Source organism: Carex rostrata, chromosome 15 (genome assembly GCF_964058835.1).
Source record: "Carex rostrata chromosome 15, lpCarRost1.2, whole genome shotgun sequence".
Classification (NCBI taxonomy): domain Eukaryota; kingdom Viridiplantae; phylum Streptophyta; class Magnoliopsida; order Poales; family Cyperaceae; genus Carex; species Carex rostrata.
Window position 1 is genome coordinate 4,384,016 of NC_135932.1, and position 25,456 is coordinate 4,409,471.

The window sequence follows — 25,456 nt, forward strand, 5'->3', positions numbered from 1 at the left end:
AAGAATTGATCTGTTGCTATTCCTGTTTTGAAGATGATGTCACAGAAAATCCAGAATATATTAGGATGGGTAGAGATTTTGTCTATCCTAACTGTTTTGATTGTTAGGATCGGTAAAATCTGTACCGATCTTTCCACCAATATCACAAAACCTGCACTCTTTCTATTTCTCTCTCTATCTTTTTTTTTCAATTTCTTTGAATAAAAAATTTCCGCTGAATTGTTCAATGGATCTTGCTTGAATTTTAACCGCTGAAAATTTAGCAACCCTGCTATAAAATAAGAGGAGGGATCCACTTATATTATTTTTGGTGGCACTGGATTACACCTTACATTTTTTAAGTTTTTAAAATTCAAACAATCGTTCTAAATTGTTTAACGTGATGAATATTAAAATTTGCTTGCAAATCAAATTTTACATTTTTAAATTTTTTTCTATTTATTAAATATTTTACAAAATCGTTGTTTTCAGACTATTGATTTTTTGTATGCATCTTAATAATTAGTACAAAAATAAAAAAATAAAAATTTTGATATGCAAGTAAATTATAAAATATCCATCATATTAAATGGTTTAAATTTTGGTGTTACTAAAAAATAATGCAAGTAAATTCCTTCTAGTAAAATAAATGAGATTCTGCAAAAATATGGTCTGGATTTAATTTTTTTATTAATGGGTACCAATAAAAACTTCTTTTATTATAGGTTGTACATTTGGATTTAATTTATTTTTTTAATAGATAGCAATAATTTTTTTTTTGAATTGTGTTGTTCTCTCTCTCCACATAAATGTCTAATCATTTGACTACAATTGGAGGTGTCAAGGAGACCTATAGGCTACAGCCTTCACCTAGAAAAAGTAGGCACATTTTTTTGGGTGGTTACATTTACCGTGGGCTCATAATCATTACTACAAAGCCTGGTTTAGATCCAAAGTAGACACAATTTACTATTCGAGAAATGGAGTAAAGCTAGGGTGTGATGTGTTAATTAAGTGAATATGGTGAGCACAATTTTAAAAATATATCGAATTAGTTTTAAATGACAAATTCAAATTGTTGAAATTCATGTACTTATAAGTGATGCATATACATGTAAAATTCTGAAAGTTTTGAATTCATTTGCTACAAGATCAAGCGGTCAAAGAAATTAATACTTTACAAGTTATTTTATAAGTTGTTATATATATATTGATTTTTCACTATTTTTTTGACCGCTTGACCTTGTAGCAAATAAATTCATAATTTTTAAAATTTTGCATGTACGTGCATCACTCATGAAATACATGAATTTTAACGGTTTGGATTCATCATTTGAAGTCGATTCGATATACTTTTGGAGTTGTGCTCACCAAACCCTCTTGATGAGCACGTCACACCCTAGCTTTGCTATGAGAAATGACTACATCGGTGCATTGAGATTTAGATACATTGTATTTGGCTACACATTTTTTTTGAACAAACTTGATGGTAGCTGTGAAGTTAAATATGTTTGACTACATTCTAAAAAAATATTTTATTAGAGGGTAATTTCATACAGGGTGAAGTCATGGAGATTCAAATGTGAATAAGAGTCAATCATATAAAATTTTATTGTTACGAATAAAAGTCATTTTACATATAAAATCTTAATCATTTGATACATGCATAATGTTAATTAAATTTATAATTTATAATTTTTATTTAAAATATCTTAATCATAAACAGGGTCGACCCTGAAGATTTTTGGGGCCCAGAGTGAGAGAAAAGTTTGAGATTTTAATATAAACAATTTTTTTTATTAATATGTTAATAGACCGTACAAAATAGGAAAGACATAAAACCAATACCTCTCAAAATAAAACATATACAATGAGTAAATGATTAATAGTAGAATCTCTAATATGACCATTCTCAACAAGCAAATCTCTCAGTTTTGAATCTAATCCGTCCCACACTCTAGGATCATATATATTTACAGATAACGAAGAATCTAAGCACTTAGACACATGATGAATTTCTTCACTATTTTCACTTGTCTCATTTTCAAGAACATTTGTTATTTCTTCATTTACCTCATTATCATTTTTAGACACATTTGTTGTTTCTTAATTTACCTCATCTTGATTTTGATTTTCAGATACATTTCTTGTTTCTTCGTGCACCTCACTTTCAATTTGGTTTTCCAAAGACTCATTATGTGGTTTAATTTTCTTCCAAAGTTTTTGAATAGAACCTTTATGGGGTTTTATTTTTTCTTTCTTCTCCCTCTCTTTTTTTGTTTCTTTTTTCGCTACCTCATGGATATTTTCTAGGAAGCATTGTTTTAAATTAAAAAATAACACAAAGTAATAAAATGATAGAACCTAGGTAATTAGGCAGAGGCAATCCAAGTCAGACGCCGCGGTCCGCCGCCTTGCCTCACCCAGTCCAGTCGATGCCATACTACCGCTGCCACAACCGCTACTCGTGAGAAGAGCTAAATTTCTTAATTTTTTCCCTCGTTTATTAATTTACAGAGAAGAACATGGAACTAGATTTTTTATTCTAGGCGGAACTAGGTTTTCAATAATTGATCAATTGATTTACAAAGATTTTTCTTCTTACATGGAACTAGATTTTCAATAAATTTTTTACCCTGTCTGTCGGCTATTGCATTGCTGTCGTTAAACGAAAGGAAATAACGAAATAAAGGAAGGAAATAACAAAACAAGAAACTTTTTGATTGGACAAAGAAACAAAGAAATGAAAAAAAAATATAACAAAATTAAAGGATTCTAAACCTTTAATTTGGGCTGGCAATGGAAGAAACGAAAAAAAAGAAAACATCTTTGAACCGTCGGCGAATACCTGTTGCGTTACTATTTTTACCATATATAAATTTTTTTTTTTTTGGGTTGGGGGCCCTTTTGGATTTTGGGGCCAGGGCCATCGTCCTGGGTACCCTGAGCCAGGGCCGGCCCTGATCGTAAAACTAAATAATTACGACCTTTTATTTATATCAAGTGGATTTGTTGAGCGACGGCTCTTGATCGTAAGTGATGACCAAAATCTCATTCGAACACATAATCCTACCAATATATATATTCTCTTCGTAAGAAAAACAACAGGATCGGGCCTCTAATGTATATTATATATTTTTATTTGAGTAAAAAAAGATTAAAGCTAAAGATCTAATAAATTTTTTTTTTTTATATCTAAGTGGGACATTGACAATACTAAATATTTTGTTTATTTCAAAATAAAATGAGATGTTATTACATTCCTAATTTTGATTTCACGCGTGCTTAGATAAGATTCAACGGTAAAACTTGACCATGAATGATCTTTTCATATATATATCAATATGTGGGAAACGTTATTTACATCTCTAATAATTTTGTAGAGTGGTTACTGGTTAGCCACAACGGTACAAAAGGGGTAAAGTTAGAGTGTGTTATTCTCATTAAAGAATTAGGTAAATGTAATTTTAAAATTTATTGGATTGATTTTAAATAAATTTAATTCTAATTATTGAAACCGGTTTACTTCAGAAGTGATATATGTACATGTAAAATTTTTAAATTCATTTAGTACAAAATCAAGCGGTCAAAAATTGATAAAAAATAAATGTAATAAAATAACTTGTAAAACTTTATTACTTTGCATGTACAAAATTATATTTTTAACTGCTTGACTTTATACAAAAAATTCAAAAAATTTAAAATTTTGTATGTAGGATTGTAGATTTTAACGGTTTAGAATTATTTAATTTGAAGTACGATAAATTTTGGAGTTAACACAACCTCAAAGAATTCAAGTCGGGTAAAGAAATGAACCCATTACACCTTGTTTGGATGGAGAGTACAAGAAGGGAGGGAATGGAAAGGAACAAAAACTTTCCATTAAATTGTGTTTGGCTGGTAAAATTATATCGGGGGTGGAGGATACAGGAGGTGAAAGGTTTAACCTTCTACCATTATAATTAATAGAATCGGTTTTCCTCCCAAATTGGAGTGTAACGGATAGAAATAAATTTTGTTACAAATATTTAAAAAAAAATGATACAAATGCCTAACCATATATCTTACATATATAATTCTTATATAAGATTTTTTTTCTCAAACTTACAAGTTATAACAGTCACTTAATTTCTCATTAATTTTCTAAATTTTAATCAATCAAATAAAAAATAAGACAAAAAAATATTAAATTTATTTTCTCTCGTTAATTATTCAAACACAAAAACATTAAATATATTAATATTTTTTTCTATTTCATTCCATTTCCTTCAGTTCTCTGCTATCCATCCAAACAGGGTGTTAAAGGAAGCGGTATCCGATCCGCTTTGGCCTCTGGTCACTGTTCTAGTGTTCTCTCGTTCTCTGTCAGTGTGTCACTGGCCTCCTCCCAAATCGAACCCTCCAAGTCTCCATCTCTTCATTTGGTAAGAGAACAACTAAAGCATTTCAATTCTCCTTTCATGGCAGGAACAGCGCTAAAATTAGGCTTATACTCTCACTTACCAGCTTCCTCTCTCTTCCCTCATCAAAACTCCTCCTTCCTCGTCGCCACCTCACCATCTCTCTCAACTAACTTCCCCCTTAATAGAAGCTTCCACAATCACAACCCTAAGGCTCTTCTCAGTACCGATAACAAAACAGAGAGAAGAGATGCGGTGAGACAAGGACCCAAGTACGATGCTATAGTCATTGGGTCGGGTATAGGCGGTCTTGTGGCGGCGACTCAATTGGCTGTCAAAGGAGCTAGAGTTTTGGTACTGGAAAAGTACGTGATCCCGGGAGGAAGCTCAGGATATTATACTAGAGATGGATTCAAGTTTGATGTTGGTTCTTCTGTCATGTTTGGGTTTAGTGACAAGGTAATTAGATTTTGATGTTTCTGTTTCATTGTCACTTGAGAGATGAAGTTAAGCATGGTTAAATAAGCTTTTCAATTTTCAAGTTTATTGTTTTCCCTGATGATCAGAGCTTATACTATTGTACTGTGATTGAAAAGCTCAGCTCAGAATTAATTTTAAACCGGATAACGTGTTTCCTGCTCCATCAATTGATGCATTTCATGCTTTATATTGATATGAGCTTTATCTGAGCTCATTGAGCGACTTAAATTATTTGAGGAATGTTTCAAGCAACTGTTTTAAGTCAAGTTTCAAAGAATGCATCTTTCTACCACACCTTTTTCTATTTTAGTATCCATTGCTTTTTCATTAAATGGTAGATATTTTATTACTTAACTCGCAAAAGACTAGAATGGGTACTTAATTCAGTGAAAGTTGTGTCAAATGATTGCTCTTTAAATTGGTTTAGAGAATTATCTTTTATGTTTTCAATATGTGATCAGGGCAACCTTAATCTGATTACACAAGCGTTGGCAGCTGTGGGTTACAAGATGGAAGTAATACCCGATCCTTCTACAGTACACTTCCACCTACCAAATCAATTATCGGTCCGTGTACATAGAGAATACGATGATTTCATTCCAGAACTAGTTAGCAAGTTTCCTCATGAAAAGCAAGGGATCCTCCAGTTCTATGGAGATTGTTGGAAGGTATGTGATTTGTTGTTTTTTACTAATTTAAATTTTTGAAGAAAAAAATGTTTGTACTGTTGGTCTGTCAGCTTGTCCGCCTGTGAATTTGAATTTTTTTTTTGGTTGCTGTATAGTTGGTTAACTAATTTTATTAACTATTTTTTCGTAGATTTTCAACTCATTAAATGCAATGGAGCTGAAGTCACTTGAGGAGCCTCTGTATCTATTTGGACAGTTCTTCAAGAAACCTCTGGAATGCTTGACTCTAGGTGAAATATGTGATCAGGGTTTTCAATTTTATCTTCCACTCATAGTGATGTTAATAGCCTAAGAAGTGTTCATCTATGCCTCAATTGTGCATTTAGTCCCACTTAAATCCAATTTTGTGTCTGTTTCCAATTATGAAGTCAAATACTAGAAAATTAGAGACATCTAAAACACAAAATCTAGTACTAGCTGGTGCATACCAATTCATGCTTGTCGGAGATCTATATATTAGTGCTCCTGTACTATATATTAGTAATTTTCTGTCTTTTCACTCAGATTTTTTTTCTTATCTCAGCATATTATTTGCCGCAAAATGCTGGTGCCATTGCTCGAAAATATATTAAGGATCCAGAATTATTGTCTTTCATAGATGCCGAGGTGTGAACATTTTGTGAGTTTCACATATGTACAACTTTTTAGTAAATTTCTGTTTGACTGATATTTTAACTATATTTGTATTCACTACTTAAAGTTGTACCTTGTAGTGTTTCATTGTGAGCACGGTTAATGCTTTGCAAACACCCATGATTAACGCAAGCATGGTGAGTTGCTTCTTCTCAATTGCTATATTCAATTGGGCATATATAGATATAAGTCTTTGCCATCCCTGTAAAATCCTCAAAATCACACTTCCCTTTCTACCTTTTCAAATTGTAACCGAAGATGCCCTCATTTGACCTTCATTCATGTAGTCAAACATGGAGGGGAAACTTTGGGTACTTCTTTTGTGAAAAAAGGAAATAGGGATTTCATGCCTGCAGGGCATACATAATGAAAAGATATTTCAGAAGTCCTGTAAAAAATGTGGGACTGTATGTGATTATTGTGATTTTTTCTGGGCTACATGTGGAGTGGCCCTTTACCAAGTTACTGGTACAAATTTCGTCATTCTATATGACAGGTTTTATGTGATAGACACTTTGGTGGGATCAACTATCCAGTTGGCGGTGTTGGTGGAATTGCGGAGGCTTTGGCAAATGGCTTGGTCAATATGGGCAGTGAGATAAAATACAAGGCGAATGTTACTAATATAATTCTTGAGGACGGGAAAGCTGTGAGTTTATAGGTTATTATCAATTGTCATGCCACAAATATAATTACAAGTTTTTGTTGGAATTTACCGCATCCTGTAACAGGTAGGAGTAAGGCTTTCTAGTGGAAAAGAATTCTTTGCTGGGAAGGTGATATCAAATGCCACTAGATGGGATACATTCGGTACTGCTTTAATTGGCACTACTCGAGATTTGATAGTGTTGTTTTTGCACTGGTAGATTGTTGTTCAGTTTAATGCTTATTAGGTGTAGTACAAGGATATGCATAGAACGAGAATGAATTAAACCTGCAACCCAAATGAGAGATTTAGCCTTCTCATTTTCACACCTAATACAATAAATTATTGTACTATTGAGTGGTTAAGTGGTTACTAATCTTGACTTTGGTCCTGAATTTAATTAGGGAAACTCCTTAAAAAGGAAGAACTTCCTGAGGAGGAGAAAAACTTTCAAAAGAGATATGTAAAGGCTCCATCGTTTCTGTCAATTCACATGGGTGTGAAAGCATCTGTTTTGCCTCCTGACACTGACTGTCACCATTTTATACTTGAGGTAGTTTTTGTTTATTAATGTGACAAAATCTGGGATTATTTCTCTTGTCCAACCTCTCAATTTGCATTTGTACCAGTGTCAGCATAACACTAATTATCCTGATCCTGACTAATTTGAATGTACCTGCTAGGTTTAGCATTTGGTCTTTAATGGTTTTCTCTTAACATAACAACAACAACCAAACCTTTAGTCCCAAACAAGTTGGGGTAGGCTAGAAATGAAACCCAATCGTAGTCACAAAGTCAAGGTAGATAGTAATAAAATTATAATGTTTAAAAAAATATTTAAATCCTGATGAGCATTGATCATAGCCTCAACCTAGTGCACATAGTTAGAGCTAATTTATATTTCTTTTCGATGCATAGGATAGTTGGGCTAACTTGGAAAAGTCATATGGAAGCATTTTTTTAAGCATACCGACTGTTCTTGATCCATCTCTGGCCCCAGAAGGACATCATATACTTCACATCTTCACAACTTCAGGAATTGAAGATTGGGAGGTGAACAATCTCTGAAAGCTTAGTAATCTCAATATGTAGAAAGCTGAATTGTACCTGCTGAGCTAACATGCTACTTTTTGGATTTCCAATATTTCTCTGTCTTCGTACTTCGGTTAGGGGCTTGGCAGGAAGGACTATGAGCATAAGAAGGAAACTGTGGCAAATGAAATTATACAAAGGCTAGAGGACAAACTTTTTCCAGGACTTCAAACCTCTATTGTGCTGAAAGAGGTTTGATCTTTTATATCAAATTTTATGCCTTGGAAGTGTTGCTAGCTAACTTTTTTTGGCTTATTTGAGGCTAATTAAGAGCTCGCAGGGTGATTAAGATATCAACTTGGGGGTCAAATAAATCCAAAAGTACCCAAATTTTATATCACCATAGTTTGGTTATTTCTTTTTTTTAGCTAAAGCTGGTAAAATGCTATGTACATTGTTAGCAAGTAGTTACAATTTAGGTTGCGTAATTATTCTATTCCATTTTGTGTTGCAGGTAGGAACACCAAAGACACACAGGAGATTTCTTGCTAGGGATAATGGCACCTATGGGCCTATGCCACGTGGCACACCCAAGGGCTTGCTAGCGATGCCTTTTAACACCACTGTAAGTTCTTTGACCCCCTTTCATCAAGGTTAATAAAATTTTGTAAGATTTATCCTATCAACTATTTGAATTAAATAAATTATCTTTTGGAATGATTCAAATGTTGGATTTGTGTTGTACAGATAACTCCAATTTTGCAATTAAGCACAAGAAGCCTCAATTCTGGTCAACTCATCTCGTAATTATATATTAAATTGGCCTTAATTAAAAATTCAACCCCAAAGGAGGCAGTAGAAAGCAGCACATAAACTGAAAATGAACAAAAAGATTTAAAATTGATCGTCTTAAAATCAAATTAGGAAGGCTTGGTTTAAGGGTTGATTGAAATTGCCGATTTGGATTGCAGGCTATAGATGGTCTCTACTGTGTAGGCGATAGCTGCTTTCCAGGACAAGGCGTCATAGCCGTAGCCTTTTCAGGTGTGATGTGTGCTCATAGAGTTGCTGCTGATATCGGTATTTGCATCCTTTCTAGCTGCTTTTTGTATGGTTACTTGGTTTTCTGTCTAAAATAAAATAATCAATGGCCTAATTAATTGTTTGGACCTCGGAAAGTGCTTTTATGTTTCACTGTTATCTCATTTTGTTAGTAAACTAACTAATCCTGTTATCAGCATGATTTATGGTGTTGTAAAATTTTAGGGCTTGAGAAGAGATCTCCGGTACTAGATGCTGCTCTTCTGAGGTTGCTTGGTTGGTTGAGGTCCATGGCCTGACTAAAATGCGAGCTGTAGCCTTGATATTTCAGATTGGGATTCTGAGGACTCCCCACTTGGAACTAACTAGTGTCAATACATGTTGCATCTGCCGCATAGAAGTATAAGTTTTGTGGATCTAGAGGAGAGAAGCAGACAACATAACTTTGTAATTAAGCAATTAATCAAATTTTGTAGTCTCGAGCTTCTTTTCTGCAATGTAATAGTTGTACAGTCCTGCGAGTATTATATTACAGTGAACCCTTTGTTTTAATGTATAATTATCTTTTGAGGGGTGGGGAGGGACGGTGTACAGTTGAGATGAAAGTTGAGATGAAATATTGCAAAAATTCCTATTGCTTACCAATTTACACCCGCCCAAGTCTCTTGTGTGCAAGTGATCATGCATCCTTGGCTTTCCATATCATTATGAACCATTTCATTTCATCTCTTGATCGAATACTAGAAGTGATGTGAACCAAAATCATTTTGGATTTGGGTATGTTAGTGGAGGTTTGCCTTGCATATTGGAGGGATTTAGGTTGGAGGTTTGACTTAATTTGTAATGCACTGTACTGGAAAGATGGCTCCATACATATTAGCCACTTCTAATTTCATGCATTCTTATTGCATGGGGTAACAAGATTAATGGTGGCTTTTGTTTTGCATTCTGGATAAATTTATTGGTTGTAATGTTTTGAATGCAAATTGTATTAGTATTGCTGCAATTGGATGACTCCAGGAAAAGATTTAAGTCACACAATCATCATAAGGTGTGTCTTCCCTATCTTACTATTTTTGTATGATTCCTTCCTGATTAGCTTGTGCAAAGTATATTTAATACATTTTATCAAGGCCAAAACCCGAATTCAATAAAGTAGCTATAAAACCAATTCTGTTTAAAACAATTAGTACGTAAACAAAGAGAAGCAGCTTGGTGGACTGGTGGTTAACTTCAATAGTTCATTGAAAAAAGAACAATAGTACAACAATGTTTTCTAAAAATGTGGTAAGTGTTAACTAAATGATGCTGTCTAAGAGAATTTGACTGTCTAGTAAATTACAATTTTGACTGGGCGAGTCATATAGACAGCAAATGTAAAAATAAGTGTGTAACAGAATAATTCCTGTAGGGTACATAGTCTTTGAGAAAGAGTGAACTTCGTGTCACCAGTTTCCTATACAATTAAAAATTACATTATATCAGGATGTTGCGAGTTCGGGGCACTATGGGGCCCATATGCTTTGGTCTTAGCACATCCTCTGTAGATGTCACCTCGATTGGATCTGGCTTTGGTACATAGGTGTTGGTCAGGTACTTCATCATTGTGAATTCCCGAACTGCTTCCTGAGCAGATGGCCTTGATGATTTTAGTCCAGCATCAAGGTCGTCAGTAAGTGGCAGCTTTGATTTGGCAAACTGATGCTGCTGCTCCTGTTTTTGCACAAACTGGTCTAGCTGGGCCTGGAAATTGATTGAGTGGTAAATAGAAGCTATGCCTTGTCTGGGGTTACAGCTGTCATCTTCAGTTCTTATGGGTATACTATTATGGGCTGATGGCTGGGCCATAGCATCTGACAAACGAGACATGGGGACCGTCTTCAGCCGGGTCCGCAAGATCTTGAATGCCAACCGTTGCTTGGATACAAAGCCTTCATCTGAAGTTTTTGAATATAGGTCGGGAGTCTGAGGAAGCAACATTAAGATACCATAGAGACACTTCACAAGCCATGTATGCTTTTCTGGCTCAAGAAGCTGCAAACGTAGGTAAGAGAAGATAGGGGTTTCAAGGAGCCGGACAAGCTTGTCGAGGTGAACCAAGAATCTTTTGTCTATGTCCTCCTCCTTCAATGATTGTATAACACAATTTGCGAGATAGTATGCCTGAGCAAGAAAGCAGAGTGTTATAGTCGCCATGGAGGAGTGACACCAAGAAGGGTACAAGGACAAAAACAATTCTTTGCCAGATGAGTTCACCAAAGCCTGTCTTAGTGTCGCTCTAAGCCCAGACAGTTCAGCTGATGTCACTAGAATCAAATTCAGAACCTGAATCATAGTGTCAGCAAAGCCGAGGTCACTTTCTTTCCCAAGTATAGCTGAAAACTCACAATAAACCCTTTCAGCTCCTAGAAGCTTACAAAGCCGCCGTACTATCAAAGGACCCCTCTTTTCCAAGAGGTAGTTGTTGGATTTGAAGTTACAGAGTAGATGGGTCAAAAGATCTGTGAAATGGTGAGTCTCTTGGGCTACGCAAGCATGCACTTCTAGTACCAATAATACAAGCTCTTCTAAAGGATCCGAGAGTGAACTCAGAAGTGAAATAAAGATGTCATCCATGTGGATTATAATCTCATTCTGATATTTTAGAACAAGATTTTGAATCCAGCATATTGCTTCTATCCTAGTTGGCCCATGATAACTATTTAATTCTCTCCTTGCTATTTGGAGAACTTTCCCAACATCAAATCCTTCTGATGGATCAGGTTTCAGTTTACGGAGCTCTTTATTTGTCTCACATGCAATTGCTCGAATTTTCTCTTCCTTGTCAGATATGCAAGGTAATATGGCCCCCACAATATCGGCATAATGAGCCACCAGCTGGTCACCACCAAGGTTCACAAACTCATTGACCCATATAACAGCTGTTAAGCGAGTGAATTCATCAGTAGATCCACAGCGTCTGACCAATATTTCAGCCATGCGACCATAATCTACATTTGGAGGGTTAGGACTTACCGGGGAGTTCTTAATCTCGTAGAGAAATTCAGAGAGAGCAGCATCGGCTTGCTGCCTTATTTCAAGGCTAGAATCACTCAACATGTTGAATAAACCATCGAGAAAATCGGGGAGGAAACCAATCATGGAAATATCTGGAACACTATCCAGAACAGTGATCCATCCAACCAAGAATTGCCGCACGTAAGGATTGAGCACATTCATCCTCTCTTTCAATAGAGGTACAAATTCTTCTATGCTGAAAGTATCACTCTCGGTGACGATATCCTTAATAAGCCTATCTAAGAGATGGGCAGCACTCTGAACATTTGCATCAGAATCCGCACTGAGCTTGCAAAGGGCATCAAATATTCTATTAAAATAGACAATGAACTCCCCTCTCACAACCTTGGCAATGTTATAGAGAGCTTCACACGCATAGTAACGGACTCTGCTATCATGGTCCAGAAAGGAGTTGACAACAGGTGGAATAATATTCTCGAGGTGATCAGACATGAAGTACTTAAGATCAAGGTGTGGACCAGCTTCAGTCGTCAGACCAACTGTCACTGCCGCCAGTCCGATTAATCCACCCTTTCTCTTATGTACCTGAGCAGAATAGGTGAAGTCGTCAGTCAGCATTTTAATAAGAGTTGCTATCTTGTCATGATCCCCTGATGCTGCCAACTTCTTCGTGATGCCTTCTATCTCAAGTGCTGCATTTTTCCTTTTCTCGTAAAGCTTATCTGAAAGGCCTCTTTGCACAGAAGTGGGAACAATAGTCGATGCGACAATTGCCATGGCGATGTAATATGATTTCTCTTGCTTCTATCAAGGATCAAACATCAGTTTGCCTCCTGATTTTCTTCTCAATAATTGGAATGTAGCAATTTGTAATAAGAAAAAAAAAAAATCTACAACTTTCTCCTTGTCTCGAGAGATTGGAATAGAAAACCCGAGCTCTTGATCGAGCGGAGTAGAGAAAGAAACCTAGCTCCTTGAAAAAGAGAAATGAGAAAAATAGAGAGAGGGAGAGAAAACGGGACCATCCGTCTTTTTCTAGTTTGTGTATATTTAGAATTCTAGTTTGCATATTTAGACTTTTATTTGAATTGTACGTCCTTTGGGTTTGCATCTTCTTTTTAGGGTATCAAATTCAATTGCCGTCTAAAATTATTTATATTCTAAATTTGATGATTTTTGTTCATCCTCACTTTTCTTTTTCCCAGTTCACGAAGTATTATTAAACGATTTATAAATAATTTTGAAATGTTTGTTAATTAATCTTCAATTGTGTCCAAATTGCAAAGACTAAAATCAGTTACAAACATACTCACCATATAGAAATATATACCTTTAAATGGTTCTGAAATAAGTGTTCAAAATCACATAATGATTCCATAACATATTCTAAAAGAACATGATTGTGAAGCATTAACTTAGCGCTGGAGAAATTTCACTACCATCACCTGATAGAGTTCGGATCTTACACCTTGTGAGTACCCTATTTTTTTTGTTCCTGATGTGGCTGGTTTTATGTTCTTTCGTTGCATCTTAATTTGGAGGGTAACAAGTTGTAGATTTTGAAGGTCATGAGAGGTTAAAAGCTCAAACTTGTAAATCAAATTCAAACAGTCACTATGTAATATGCACTATGAATCAAATTCAAAATGTACTCCCAAGCATAGATAGGGATTCTTTTGTTTTCTAACTTGAGTGAGTCTTACAAATGTTTACCTCGAGCCTTACAAATGTTCTCCATCTTAAATCCACTATTTTATTTTTGAAAGATTTTCAGAAATTTTGTTATTTTCTGATCGATAAAATTTGTGTAAAATTGCTTTTATTGTCTTTCTGTAAAACATGATGAAAATGAGAGAGACGAAGACAAATAGAGAAAAAAGAGAGTGAATTTTCAATTTCTAATTTGATACGTACTCTAACCGTTAGAATCACACTTAAAATAAAGGATCCGAATCTCATTCTACCGTCTCATTATATCTGACTGGATCTGAATCCAATCCACCAAGCCGCAGGACTGCATCACCTCCTCTTTAGGGAGTGCGTATCCTCTAAGATATCTCAACTTTTGCGTGTCTGACGTGTCCGGGGAATCGTATTCTCTTGCGGAGAGTATCCTCCTGCTGTGCAGATCTTTTAGTCTGGTCCATTCGTTTTGAATCGAGCGGATCAGATCAGATCTTGTCCAAATTGAAAAAATTCTCAAAATTTGCCCTGCCCGCTCGATTCAAAACGAACGGACCAGATTAAAAGATCCGCACAGCTCCGCACAGGATACGCTTCCACGTGTCCGGTGTCTATTCGAAGGTGACGTAGGGTGTCATCTCTCCAAATTGGATAATTTTTGAACAAAATTTCCTAATACAGTAAGGGCCTAATTGCAAAATTTGTTCTCCTTCAGTCCTTTACCCCACCCCACTTGGATACTGAGAATGAATGCCTCCACTTCCAGGCTTCCAGCCAAGGCAGACAGTCGCTACCGCCACTCCGACATCACTTTCATCTCTGGCGACTTCGCCGTGTCAGTCGCTTTGTGGCGGGTCCTGATCGGTGCCTTTTGACCCTATGTATCCTGACACGAACCGTGTTTCTTTCTAGACCTTGATCGCTTCCGATCTGTGAGCTCCTCTCTTCTTCTCTCATTGCTAATTTCATATGATTTTTGAGGATTGTTTCTCACTAATCACTAATTTTGAGTTTATTAGGCGGAGTTTAATTGTACATGTTTGTTTAGTTTCGTTCCAGTGTCCGAATGTCCATTTGTCAAGAGTTGGTTCCACCACGATGGCTCTCCAGTTGCGCCATTGCCCCTTATTTCGAGTTCATGCGACTCTCAGATATATTTATCATTAACCCAAAAGTTCAGGCTTAGTCAACCCGCAAACGCTTGATCAATAATTAATGGTAACTCAAGGAATAAAACAAGAATCTGTGATTTGCATAAACACTTTCTTTTATCTCATGCACATCAGATGTTCAATATGAAGGAAAAGTCTAATGGCATGACTGACTAGGGCTGGCAATGAGTGAGTACCGTCTGTGTCCGAGTGTACTTCACAAATTGAACCTTATTTGATTGATTTATTGAACAAGTGTAATCTCTCCCTTATGCAGGCCACACACAGTGCAACAGTGAAGGAAAAAGAGCATGTCAGATGAAACAAAGGCAATGCTATCCATCTACGATGAGTCCATCTCAGAACAGCAATCCCCCTCGAGTGCGACCGATGAGTCACCTGACGAGACAGCTTCACACCTCTCCCTAGATGCCTCCATTGTGCCATATATTGGCCAACAGTTTGTGACCCATGACGCAGCTTATGAGTTCTACAGCCAGTTTTCCAAGAGGTGCGGGTTCTCAATCCGTCGGCATCGGACTGAAGGAAAGGACGGGGTTGGAAAAGGTCTGACAAGGCGGTATTTTGTGTGTCACCGTGCTGGCAACACCCCTTCTAAGCAACCAAGTGAGTTGATCTATGATTTTCGAGCCTGTCATGGTATCACCAGTACTGTATCGGCAGTAGTGCTGCTAGTTTGTTTGACTGTTGACTGACACGACGGTCATTGCTACTTAACTGGCAGTATGTTAGAATGCCTTGTGAGCAACCAAATGAATTCCACTAGGGGTTCTGAGCTGTTAGCAAATGCCACTGTACAACTACCAGAGACAGTGGTTTGGCCTGACGAGGCAGTATTTTGTTGATCATGGTAATATCAATGCGATTAACTAGGGAGTCAGTTGTCAGCACCGGTGTTAGCCATGATTACTGTTTGGAATGCTGTATGCTGATTTGTATCTTTTGTGTCACTATTCTGTTAATACGCTCCAAAAGCAGCAAGAATCATATCTGAGTGCAATGTTATATACTTCCAGTATAATAGCCATGACCAGTATATCAATAGTGTGACAACCATGATACTATACTCTGATAATGAATTTTTATGCAAAAATTTCTGATCACTTGATGCCAAGCAGGTCTAAAGCCACAACGCAACCGAAAAGCAACACGATGTGGGTGCCAAGCTTACTTGCGCATAAGCAAGGTTTCTGATGAAGGCATGCACGAGTGGCGGGTCACTGGTTTTGTGAACTACCATAACCATGAGCTCCTTGAACCGGAACAAGTCCGCTTCCTCCCAGCTTACCGGGTCATATCCAATTCTGAGAAGACCCGCATCCTCATGTTTTACAAATCTGGCATCACTGTGCAGCAAATGATGCGGCTAATGGAGCTTGAAAAGTGTGTCGAGCCCGGTAAATTGCCCTTCACTGAGAAAGACGTGAGGAATTTCATTCAATCTTTTAGAAAGATAGATCAAGAGGAGGAAGATATTGATCTACTCAGGATGTGCAAGAGCATGAAGGAGCGGGACCAAAATTTCTGCTACAATTTTACAGTTGATTCCAGTAACAAGTTGGAGAATATTGCGTGGTCATATGCCTCATCAGTACAGTCGTATGAAATATTCGGGGATGCAGTGTGTTTTGATACGACTCACCGGCTTGCAGCTTTAGATATGACTCTTGGGATTTGGATCGGGATGAATAACTATGGAATGCCATGCTTCTTCGGTTGTGTTCTATTGCTAGAGGAGAATTCACAGTCCTTTGCATGGGCATTACAGGTACATGGATTAAATGGAAGATATAGAGGTTTTGATTATAATTATTTATGACAGAGTTAAACCCTATGGCTGACAAACCAAGCTCTTTTAATCCAGAAACAAGTAAAATGATTTCAATTGTCTGAATGTCAGCTAAGACTTGTGTCAAATCAGTTGTATTAATGTTGCATCATAGTGCTGGAGGTAAAATTCTAACTTGCCTTTGGAGTGGGAGCATTTAGGTTGCATTATGGTATTGCGAAAATGATGTACAGGTAGATAGTAAAGAGTTCCATTATAGTAAGGATTAATTTGTCAAATTTGATTGGTTTTTAGATGCCCAAAATTGCCTCTGTATAAAATTTTAGTTATCCTTTTTACTAACTTGTATTACCTTGGGTCCAAAATCAGGTATTTCTAAGCTTCATGAATGGGAAAGCACCGCAGACAATTCTGACGGACCAGAATTTGTGCCTGAAAAAAGCCATAGAGGTTGAAATGCCCGACACAAAACATGCCTTTTTTTTAGGGCTTATAGCTGAGAAATTTCCCTCCTGGTTTAATGCGGTTTTAGGTGAGCGGTACACAGAGTGGAAAACGGAGTTCTTCCGGCTCTACAAACGCGAGAGTATAGAAGAGTTTGAGATAGGTTGGCAAGAGATGGTGGAGCATTATGGGCTTCAAACAAACAGACATATTGCAAACTTATTTGCATTTAGGTCTCACTGGGCCTTTTCATATCTAAAAGGCCACTTTTTTGCAAGATTCTGTTGGGCTGGCATGTCCAAGTTCATGAATACATTCATTCAAAGGTTTCTGAGTGCCCAGACACAACTTGGTCAATTTGTAGAGCAGGTAATGCCTTGTATCTCTTTTTTTTTTTTTTGCTGATTCACTAAACTGCGCCACACATTTGGATGTTGGTTTTGAATTAGCATGACGCAATTATGAAGGTGATTTTTTGAATTGGTACAAAACAAAGACAATTGTGTCTTCTTTTGGTTAGCTTAGTTTGATATAATGTTGTGTGCTTCTTGCAAATGACCCAAATATGTCAAATGCTATGTGCAAGTGTCTTTTGCAAATACATTAAATTTTAATTTTTTCTTTTGTTTCTCTTTTAGTGCACTAACTTACAGAAATAACCTCTAAAAGACCCTAATTACTAGGTAGCCTTGGCGGTTGATTTTAGAGATCAAACTAGCGAGCTACAAAGTATGCAACAGAAATTACATAACATTTCTTTCAAAACTGGATCACCAATGGAGGCTCATGCAGCCTCAGTTTTAACTCCCTATGCTTTCTCCAAATTGCAAGAAGAACTTGTGATGTCGACACGTTATGCATGCTTCCAGGCTGATAACACCTCATTTCTCGTGCGGCACCACACCAAGACACACACTGGCGATGGCCGCACTGTGACGTGGGTGCCGCATCATGAGCTGCTCTCTTGTAGCTGTAGGTTGTTTGAATTTAGTGGAACTTTGTGCAGGTATGGGTGAAAATGAGTTGATTTGGATCCTGTATTTGATACAAGGAAATAATGCAAACAAAAAGAAATCAAAATTCCGAAATGATTTTGTGCAGTACCTGAGTCAACCTTTCATTTTATAGCCAATTTTGATAATAACCACCTTTACATTTGTATGCAAAATACCAAACAAATTATAACTGTAACCAATTTTGACAATAACCAATTTCTGGTATGTGCAGGCATTCACTGAGAGTGCTATCAGCTGCTAACTGTTTTCAAATACCGGATCACTATCTGCCCTTGCGGTGGCGTCGGACCTATTCAGTGGTATTGAGCCAAGAAAATGGCAGTTCCGACGACCAATCTGAAAAGGTAAAGGCACTTCAATTAATGGTGTCTGATCTCCTAAGTGAGGCAGTCAAGTCGAAGGAAAGAGTAGAACTGGTTTCAATGGAGCTCGAGGGTCTCTTGTCCCAGTTAAGGCAACAACCTGTTAACAAAAACCAGCAACAAGTATTTATAAATTGAGTTTGGAGGATCAGTTTTGTGTGGATTTGTCCGTGCTTGGACATGTTTTTTGAAGTCCTGCAAGAACAACTAAAAATGTATATACTACTAATGCAGTTCTTAATTGTTCGCATCCTATCAGATAATTATGATTTGTACATAATTTTGTTTCAAAATGATATCAGTTCAAAACCAACGTTTAGGCCTCTCTGCGTAACATGCTTTGAGCTTACAAAGGGCAGTAGAAGTGAAGTGACTAAAAGAGATTTAAATGTTCAATTGATTAAGGTTTTCTTTTTACAAATCAAAAAGTAAATAAAGAAGTATATATAGAAATCCAATTTGCGCAGTGCATATGCAAAAGTCAAATTGATTCTAATAAAATACATGTTGGTGGCGAACTCAAATTAAATTAAATTGCTTCTTTTTCAAATTTAACTTTCCTAACCCCTTTAGCGATGTCAAAGATACTATTTAATGCAATTAAAAGCACGGTTTTCGATTATGCAATTGATTAGTTTTATTAATATGATACTTAACTGATAATACATTTTGTTCGATTTCATTGCATTTGAGCGGAAACTATCACGAGATGAGATTATTCCGTGCATCATGCTTGCTGTTTTTTTTGTTTAAAAACATGAACGCGCATGTAGCTGCAAGTTCTCTACACTAGCCAGTCAGTCAGTATGTAGTTGAATAGTCAACTACCAATTATTGTTTGCTTGTCGACAGATTTCTCAATACAAGTGTGGTCGACCCCCACAGCTCCAACTCTACAAGAACACCACTCGAAAACAATGCTTAATTTGACGAGTAATTTAAGCAAACTGAACAATATAAAAGGACAATGCTCGTAATACCATGATTAATAAACCGTCCAATATAGTTATATATTAACTGGAAGTATCTAATTGTAGCTGGGCTGCCTGAGTGCCTGGTGAAGCTAGAGCGGCAAGTGAACAAACAAAGGGATCATGAACAAGTAACAACAAAAGTATAACTAACTGCTGTTGTCAAGACATAAATAGCCAGACGAAAACAGGAACAAGTTTCCGCGCTAACCAAAAATTTTCATGCCTATTTAATTCGACCCGAGGATTTTGAGCGTAGACGTTTTAATTTCACTTGATGAAACGTGAACGTTTTAATTTTGTTTAATTTAGTATAACTTATATATTATTAGCGGATAATTTTCATCAAGGCCGTCCTAGCTCAGTGGTAGAGCGCGTGGCTTTTAACCACGTGGTCGTGGGTTCGATCCCCACGGACGGCGCTTACTTTATTGTTTGTTTTTGGCTCTCTTAACAGGCGAAATCTATTATTTTTTTTTACTCATTTTGTTCAAGTTCAGATTCTTCTGCAACCCCTCTTAGCTAATCAGACGTGGAAATTAACAAGTAAATTAACAATGCACGACTAGAGTAATTTTGCAGATAGAGCAGTTACGTGGAAAGACTAGGATCCTCAGCCTCAACTTTCATTCATGGCATTATTTAGCGATAAACCCCAATATCTACTTTAATTTACAGATAGAGTAGCAGTGCACACCAACTATTTGATGAAGTCTTAGAGGATTCTTTCTCTGATAAAATCACACACATTATAAGATCTAAAAACGCAAAAAGCGAAGAACGAAGAAAATTCCAAATTCTTTCTTTCTGAGACATGGTTCTGTTACACTCTCCTAAATATCAATCGGAACTCGGAAGTGTCATATCTTTACAATACACCATTCAAATACAACTGTAGTTCACTGTATTTAAAATTCCCCACATTTACTATGCTAAAAGCCACTAAAACTAACCACATAATTATCCTAGTCCAGCAAACCTTAAGAATCTGCTAACACCCCAATTGCGGCAGCGGGGGCTCTCATTGAAATCTGATATAGGAAAAGATTTTGAAAATGGGCCAATAGAGAATGTCAGCTCATCTCCGCTGTTATGCACGCCTGTGATCGGGACCCACACAAACAGGATCCTGACACTGACACCCTTGAGGTCTGTCACCATGCCGGATTGCACTGTTCCTTTTATAGTTCTCTTGTACCTTGCCACAGATATAAAATGAAGGGCAAACTTTTTAAGCTCAAATCGGCATATGTCGGATCATACTTAAAATACCCATTTTAGACCCTAATTGGTAATTAACTTTGAAGTTTTTGAGGGGTATACGTGAAATTCCCCCTATTATTTTAATCCAACACCATGCTAAAATTACCATCTGTCTGTTAAATCTTGAAAAATTATCTCCTAAAATTAATTCAAGTTGATCCTATTATTACTACTTGTTATTCATGAATCATAGATCATAACTTCTTCCACATCTTAAAGTTTCCAATTTCCCCTTCACAACAGCAAAACATCTCATTTATTCATTCAAAATTATCAAGTCTTTCTCATCTCCACATTGTTGAACTGAGTTGCAAAATTTGAATTTAATTCATCATATATTGTTCAATAACGTTTAAATCTCTAATTTGCCCTTACTTCAAAATGGTCATATCCATTCTTCCTTATCCTTTTCAAGCTTCAAATCTCTGAGGTTTAAATCAATCAGAAAAACGAAAATTTCAACAATTGAAACAAAAAATGGGAAAGAGAATGAGACAGCATCCAGCTCTAAAGACTAGCATTTCTTATTGTCTTCTCGCTGCAATACCTAAAAGGAACGAAAAGAGGATAAAAGAAAAGAAAAGAAAAGAAAAGAAAAGAAAAGAAAAGAGAGGGATACTTGAGCAAATATTCGCCTGCGACCTTGAACTGACAGGTGGCGGGTAAGAAAACCTCGAACGATCCGTCGGCTTTGAGCAAGTAGGTTTCGACGCCTTGTGGGAGGATCCCCACAGGGAAACTGAGCCGATCGAGAACCTCATAGGCCGTCGGGAAGCCAACACTCGATTTTTGGGAGAGCGCTTCAGAAACTGATGCCGATGCTGCTACGGAGAGGATTGCAATGGAGAGAATGAGGGGTAGATACTTCGAAGAGACCATGTCTGTTTGTTGGATACTTCGATTTGGGGCAGCCAGGGAACTATAGAAGAGAGGAGAGAATCAGAACTATTCAAATAATCATCCCTCTCTCTTGTTCTCTCTGCAAAAATAAAGTATGGTTTTACCAAGGTCGCTTGAGGATTGGATCCTCTACAATTGTAGGAGGATTTTATTGGATTGGTTGAGGAGAGAAGTTGAATTTTCAGAACAGGCGGCTTGGATTAGTTGATAACTTGATATTATACATGTCCGGACAAATCCATGGTCTCCGGTAAACGCGTTCCAAAAGTTGAATTTTGTTTGGAAAATTAATTAATTAAGTTTAATTATTAATAGTTGAAGCAAGAGCCCAGAGAGTTGCGTTCACAGTTCACTAACAAAAGTTGCTCCCAGGGGCAAATGTGAAAATTGAACGTTTAAGATGGTCACTGTGGAGAACTAACGCATCTAGTTTTTGTAGTAGTAGGGGAACCAAATCCTCTGCCCACAGGATTTTCCTGCCCACCATTGAATTTAGCCAATTTTTGCTTGACACATGGCATCCCTCTTTCATTTCATTAATGAAAATCTTTATTCAATTAATTTATTATGTATGGATTAAGATAATGAGTATAATTTCTTTTCTGTTTTTCTGTCATTCACCTTCCATTTCAGATTTTTTTTTTTGTTTTTAGTAAAATACAGAGATCTAATTAATCCTTATTTGCTTTATTCATAGAAAATATATCTGCATGTCTTTTAATATCATATGAAAAATATATCTACATGTTTTGTTGCAAATTTATCAATCATAAGATGAAAATTATTAAATAAAAAATTTACTTTATATTGTCGGATTTAACAAATAACATATTATTATTAAAAAAAATTATGAATTTTTTTTGTGAAAAATTACAAATAAAAATATAAAAAATTCTAATAAATAATAATTCAGTATTCAATTAAATAAGGTACCATATTATTTTTTTTGAGATAAAGGTGTTACAATGGTGATTCTTACATTAGATAGATTTTCAATTTTTCAGCATTTTGTAGGTTTTTGTAAGTATGAAAGTTCATAACTTGAGCTGCTATTTTAAAGTTTTTTCATTTATTTTTTATTATTTATACCATCTATTCGGTTTACTTTGTTCTTTTTTTTTCCTATAAATTTGGTGGAATCAAAGTGATAAATCACCTTACCAACTTTCACAATTTTTGTTTTCATTCTACGAGTTTTACTTCAAAACCAGAAATTTTTAGCAATCCCTTCTACGAATGAAGCAAACAAGGATTACATTTTTTTATATATATAAAAATATTTTTCTGAAATGAAAGGTGAAGTCATGGAAAAACAGAAAAGAAAAATACTTAGTTTGGTAAGTTATTTTTTTAATCTATCTATAATGTATTTATTGAACACAAAGATGTTCATTAATTAATGACATAAAAGATAAATGCCATGTGTCAAGCTAAGAATGGCTAAACTCAATGGTGGGCAGGATTTTCCTGCTCTTATGTGAGCAGAGGATTTGATTCCAGTAGTAGGTGTTTGTAAGCTCTATTATACGCATCTTAGTTTTTGGACGTATAGCTCGTTATGGCTGAGCTGGTCCGGTCTGAGTTGAGTCCTAGCTTAGTTTGTTAATTCTGGACTGACTTAGCGGCTCGTTAGTAACTTGGTCTACTATCAAACGCAGGGGCAGATCTACTGTAACACGGGGGGAAGCCGCCCCACTGGATTTTGAGTTTTAGTGGTGATCTATTGGTACCGATCGACTTTGCCCCTCCCTGAAATTTTTTTTACCCCCTCTAAATGTTTGATTTGTAATTCGAGTTAAATTTAGTGTTAAAATTAAAATAAATTTCTTAAATTATGATTGGTAATATTAATTATAAGTTATAGGATCAGAAATTATAAGTCAGGATATTATAAAATATAAGTCAAAACATTATTTTTTTTATCGAGTACCCAATTAGTTAATGGGTTTAAATCCGATAAACTATTTAAACCTGATTCGATATTTTTTTGCCCCTCCCTGACGAAAATCCTGGGTCCGCCCCTGATCAAACGAGTTGTTAGTGATCAAGTCAGAAGCGAGTTACGAGCTTTTTTGCCAGCCCTACAAATGATAAATACAAACTATTGAAATCTATTTATCTTATAAGTAATGTGTCTAACACGAAAATTTTAAACTTTCGAATTAATTTAGTATAAAGCGTTCCAAATTAGAAGCTTTATAAATTAATTTTAATGCATTTATTTTTTACCACTATGTACAAAATTAATTCAAAATTTTTTATCACTTAACTATGCACTACTTATAAAGTAGATGGATTTCAACGGTTCAAATTCATCATTTCAAGTCAATCCGATATATTTTAAAATTGAACTCACAAAAAAATTTGGTGAACTTAGGAACTAGTTTTTGCTTGCATAAAATATATTTAGACTTGGAGAGATAATAATTGAAGTGAATCTCTGATAGGTGGCATTTGCAATTAAAAAATAGATATATCCTCTTATGCTAGAAGCCATTAATTAGTCATTATTAAATTTTTAAATGTGCAACATTTAAAGTAGTACAACAAAATAATACAAAAAAAATTTGATGTGAAAGGTTTAATTTATAAGATCCAGATTTCCAGAAGAACAGTCAAGAAAGGAATTTATATTATTCTTCCGGAATATCCTATGTTGCGTCCTGAATTAAATGTTTAGCAGCGTCTAGATTGTAAAACTAAGATTGTAAAAAAAAAAAAAATTATGAATCAAATCGCTAGCAGAGTGTTCGGCAGTGAGGCTTTAGTCTCCTTAGCTGCTTAAGCTGGCCGAACAGCTGTGCCTTAGAGATACTTAGAGCACCTTTCTTAAATTTCCTTAGAGCAAATTCTTAAGCTGACAAAAACCCAGGCTTAAGGCACAGTGCCTCCTTAAGTTCCTCCTTAGCACCTTTATTGCTCTTAAGCTTCATTGCTTTAAGCCAAATTCAGCCGAACAACTCCTCCTTAGTACAGCTTAACTCTTAAGCTGCAAGGCTCTAAGCCTCACTGCCGAACACTCACTAGAGGCTTAGAGCAAATGCTTCCAACCTTAAAGAATAAAGAATAAAGAATAAAGAAGAAAAAAAAAAAACAACAACAACTTGTCACAAGCTTTGCTGAATCTAGTTTTGGTCCATTGCAGGCTTGCAGCCAACAAGAAATGCAAATAAAAAAGAATAAGAAGTAATGGGAAAATACTACTATAGAGTTTGGCTAGTATAACGTCAGTGTCATTTCAACCTATATAACATCAACTCTAAAACCAATCAAATCGATTTCAAACGGTGAATCCATGACCGCTCTACTTCATTAGTTGTGTGTTTACATGCAAAATTTATAACTTTTCGAATTTATTTAGTATTAAGTCAAGCGGTCAAATGTGTGAGTTTTAAAGTTAATTTTAATATATTCATTTTTCAATATTTTGATCGCTTAATTTGATACTAAAATAACTTGAAAATATAAAAAAAAAATTATATGTAAATGCATCGCTCATAATGTAAATCGGTTTGAACGGCTTGAATTAGTCGTTCGAAGTCGATTTGATAGGTTTTAGAGTTGGTGTTATATAAGCTAAAATGACACTAATGTTATATTAGCCAAACTCACTACGAGTTTGACTAGTATAACATCAGTGTCATTTCAACCTATATAACATCAACTCTAAAACCAATCAAATCAACTTCAAACGGTGAATCCAAACCTTTTAAACCGATCTACTTCATTAGTTGTGCATTTACATGCAAAATTTATAACTTTTCGAATTTATTTAGTATTAAGTCAAGCGGTCAAATGTGTGAGTTTTTAAGTTAATTTTAATACATTCATTTTTCAATATTTTTACCGCTTGATTTGATACTAAAATAACTTGAAAATATAAAAAAAATTGTATGTAAACGCATCACTCATAATGTAAATCGGTTTGAATTAGTCGT

The 25,456-nt window shown here is 35.8% G+C and overlaps 3 protein-coding genes, 1 non-coding gene and 1 pseudogene across 4 annotated transcripts; 3 read left to right on the forward strand and 2 right to left on the reverse strand.

Annotated features, from left to right (window-relative positions):
- The first annotated feature begins 4,377 nt into the window (after positions 1 to 4,377).
- On the forward strand, positions 4,378 to 9,452 carry LOC144566258 (prolycopene isomerase, chloroplastic-like). The gene is made up of 13 exons (XM_078316232.1): positions 4,378 to 4,838; positions 5,321 to 5,527; positions 5,679 to 5,778; positions 6,072 to 6,154; positions 6,262 to 6,318; positions 6,678 to 6,830; positions 6,913 to 6,991; positions 7,232 to 7,380; positions 7,746 to 7,880; positions 7,998 to 8,111; positions 8,374 to 8,484; positions 8,831 to 8,939; positions 9,126 to 9,452. Exons 1-13 carry the CDS (start codon positions 4,440 to 4,442, stop codon positions 9,197 to 9,199), a joined length of 1,770 nt encoding a protein of 589 aa, XP_078172358.1. The 5' UTR covers positions 4,378 to 4,439; the 3' UTR covers positions 9,200 to 9,452.
- An 844-nt stretch (positions 9,453 to 10,296) lies between these two features.
- Positions 10,297 to 12,764, reverse strand: LOC144566257 (protein VAC14 homolog pseudogene; annotated as a pseudogene).
- Positions 12,765 to 14,402: 1,638 nt separating this feature from the next.
- On the forward strand, positions 14,403 to 18,679 carry FRS11 (FAR1-related sequence 11). The gene is made up of 6 exons (XM_078316457.1): positions 14,403 to 14,533; positions 15,030 to 15,379; positions 15,892 to 16,541; positions 16,932 to 17,375; positions 17,690 to 18,012; positions 18,234 to 18,679. Exons 2-6 carry the CDS (start codon positions 15,064 to 15,066, stop codon positions 18,520 to 18,522), a joined length of 2,022 nt encoding a protein of 673 aa, XP_078172583.1. The 5' UTR covers positions 14,403 to 14,533; positions 15,030 to 15,063; the 3' UTR covers positions 18,523 to 18,679.
- Positions 18,680 to 19,705: 1,026 nt separating this feature from the next.
- TRNAK-UUU (transfer RNA lysine (anticodon UUU)) lies at positions 19,706 to 19,777 on the forward strand. Its single transcript has one exon. It is a non-coding gene; the product is annotated as a tRNA-Lys (tRNA).
- A 363-nt stretch (positions 19,778 to 20,140) lies between these two features.
- On the reverse strand, positions 20,141 to 21,711 carry LOC144566726 (uncharacterized protein At5g01610-like). Its single transcript, XM_078316746.1, has 2 exons — positions 21,238 to 21,711; positions 20,141 to 20,553 (listed from the first exon to the last, which is right to left on the reverse strand). The coding sequence occupies exons 1-2, from the start codon at positions 21,495 to 21,497 to the stop codon at positions 20,316 to 20,318; spliced, it is 498 nt and encodes a 165-aa protein (XP_078172872.1). The 5' UTR covers positions 21,498 to 21,711; the 3' UTR covers positions 20,141 to 20,315.
- Positions 21,712 to 25,456: the final 3,745 nt, after the last annotated feature.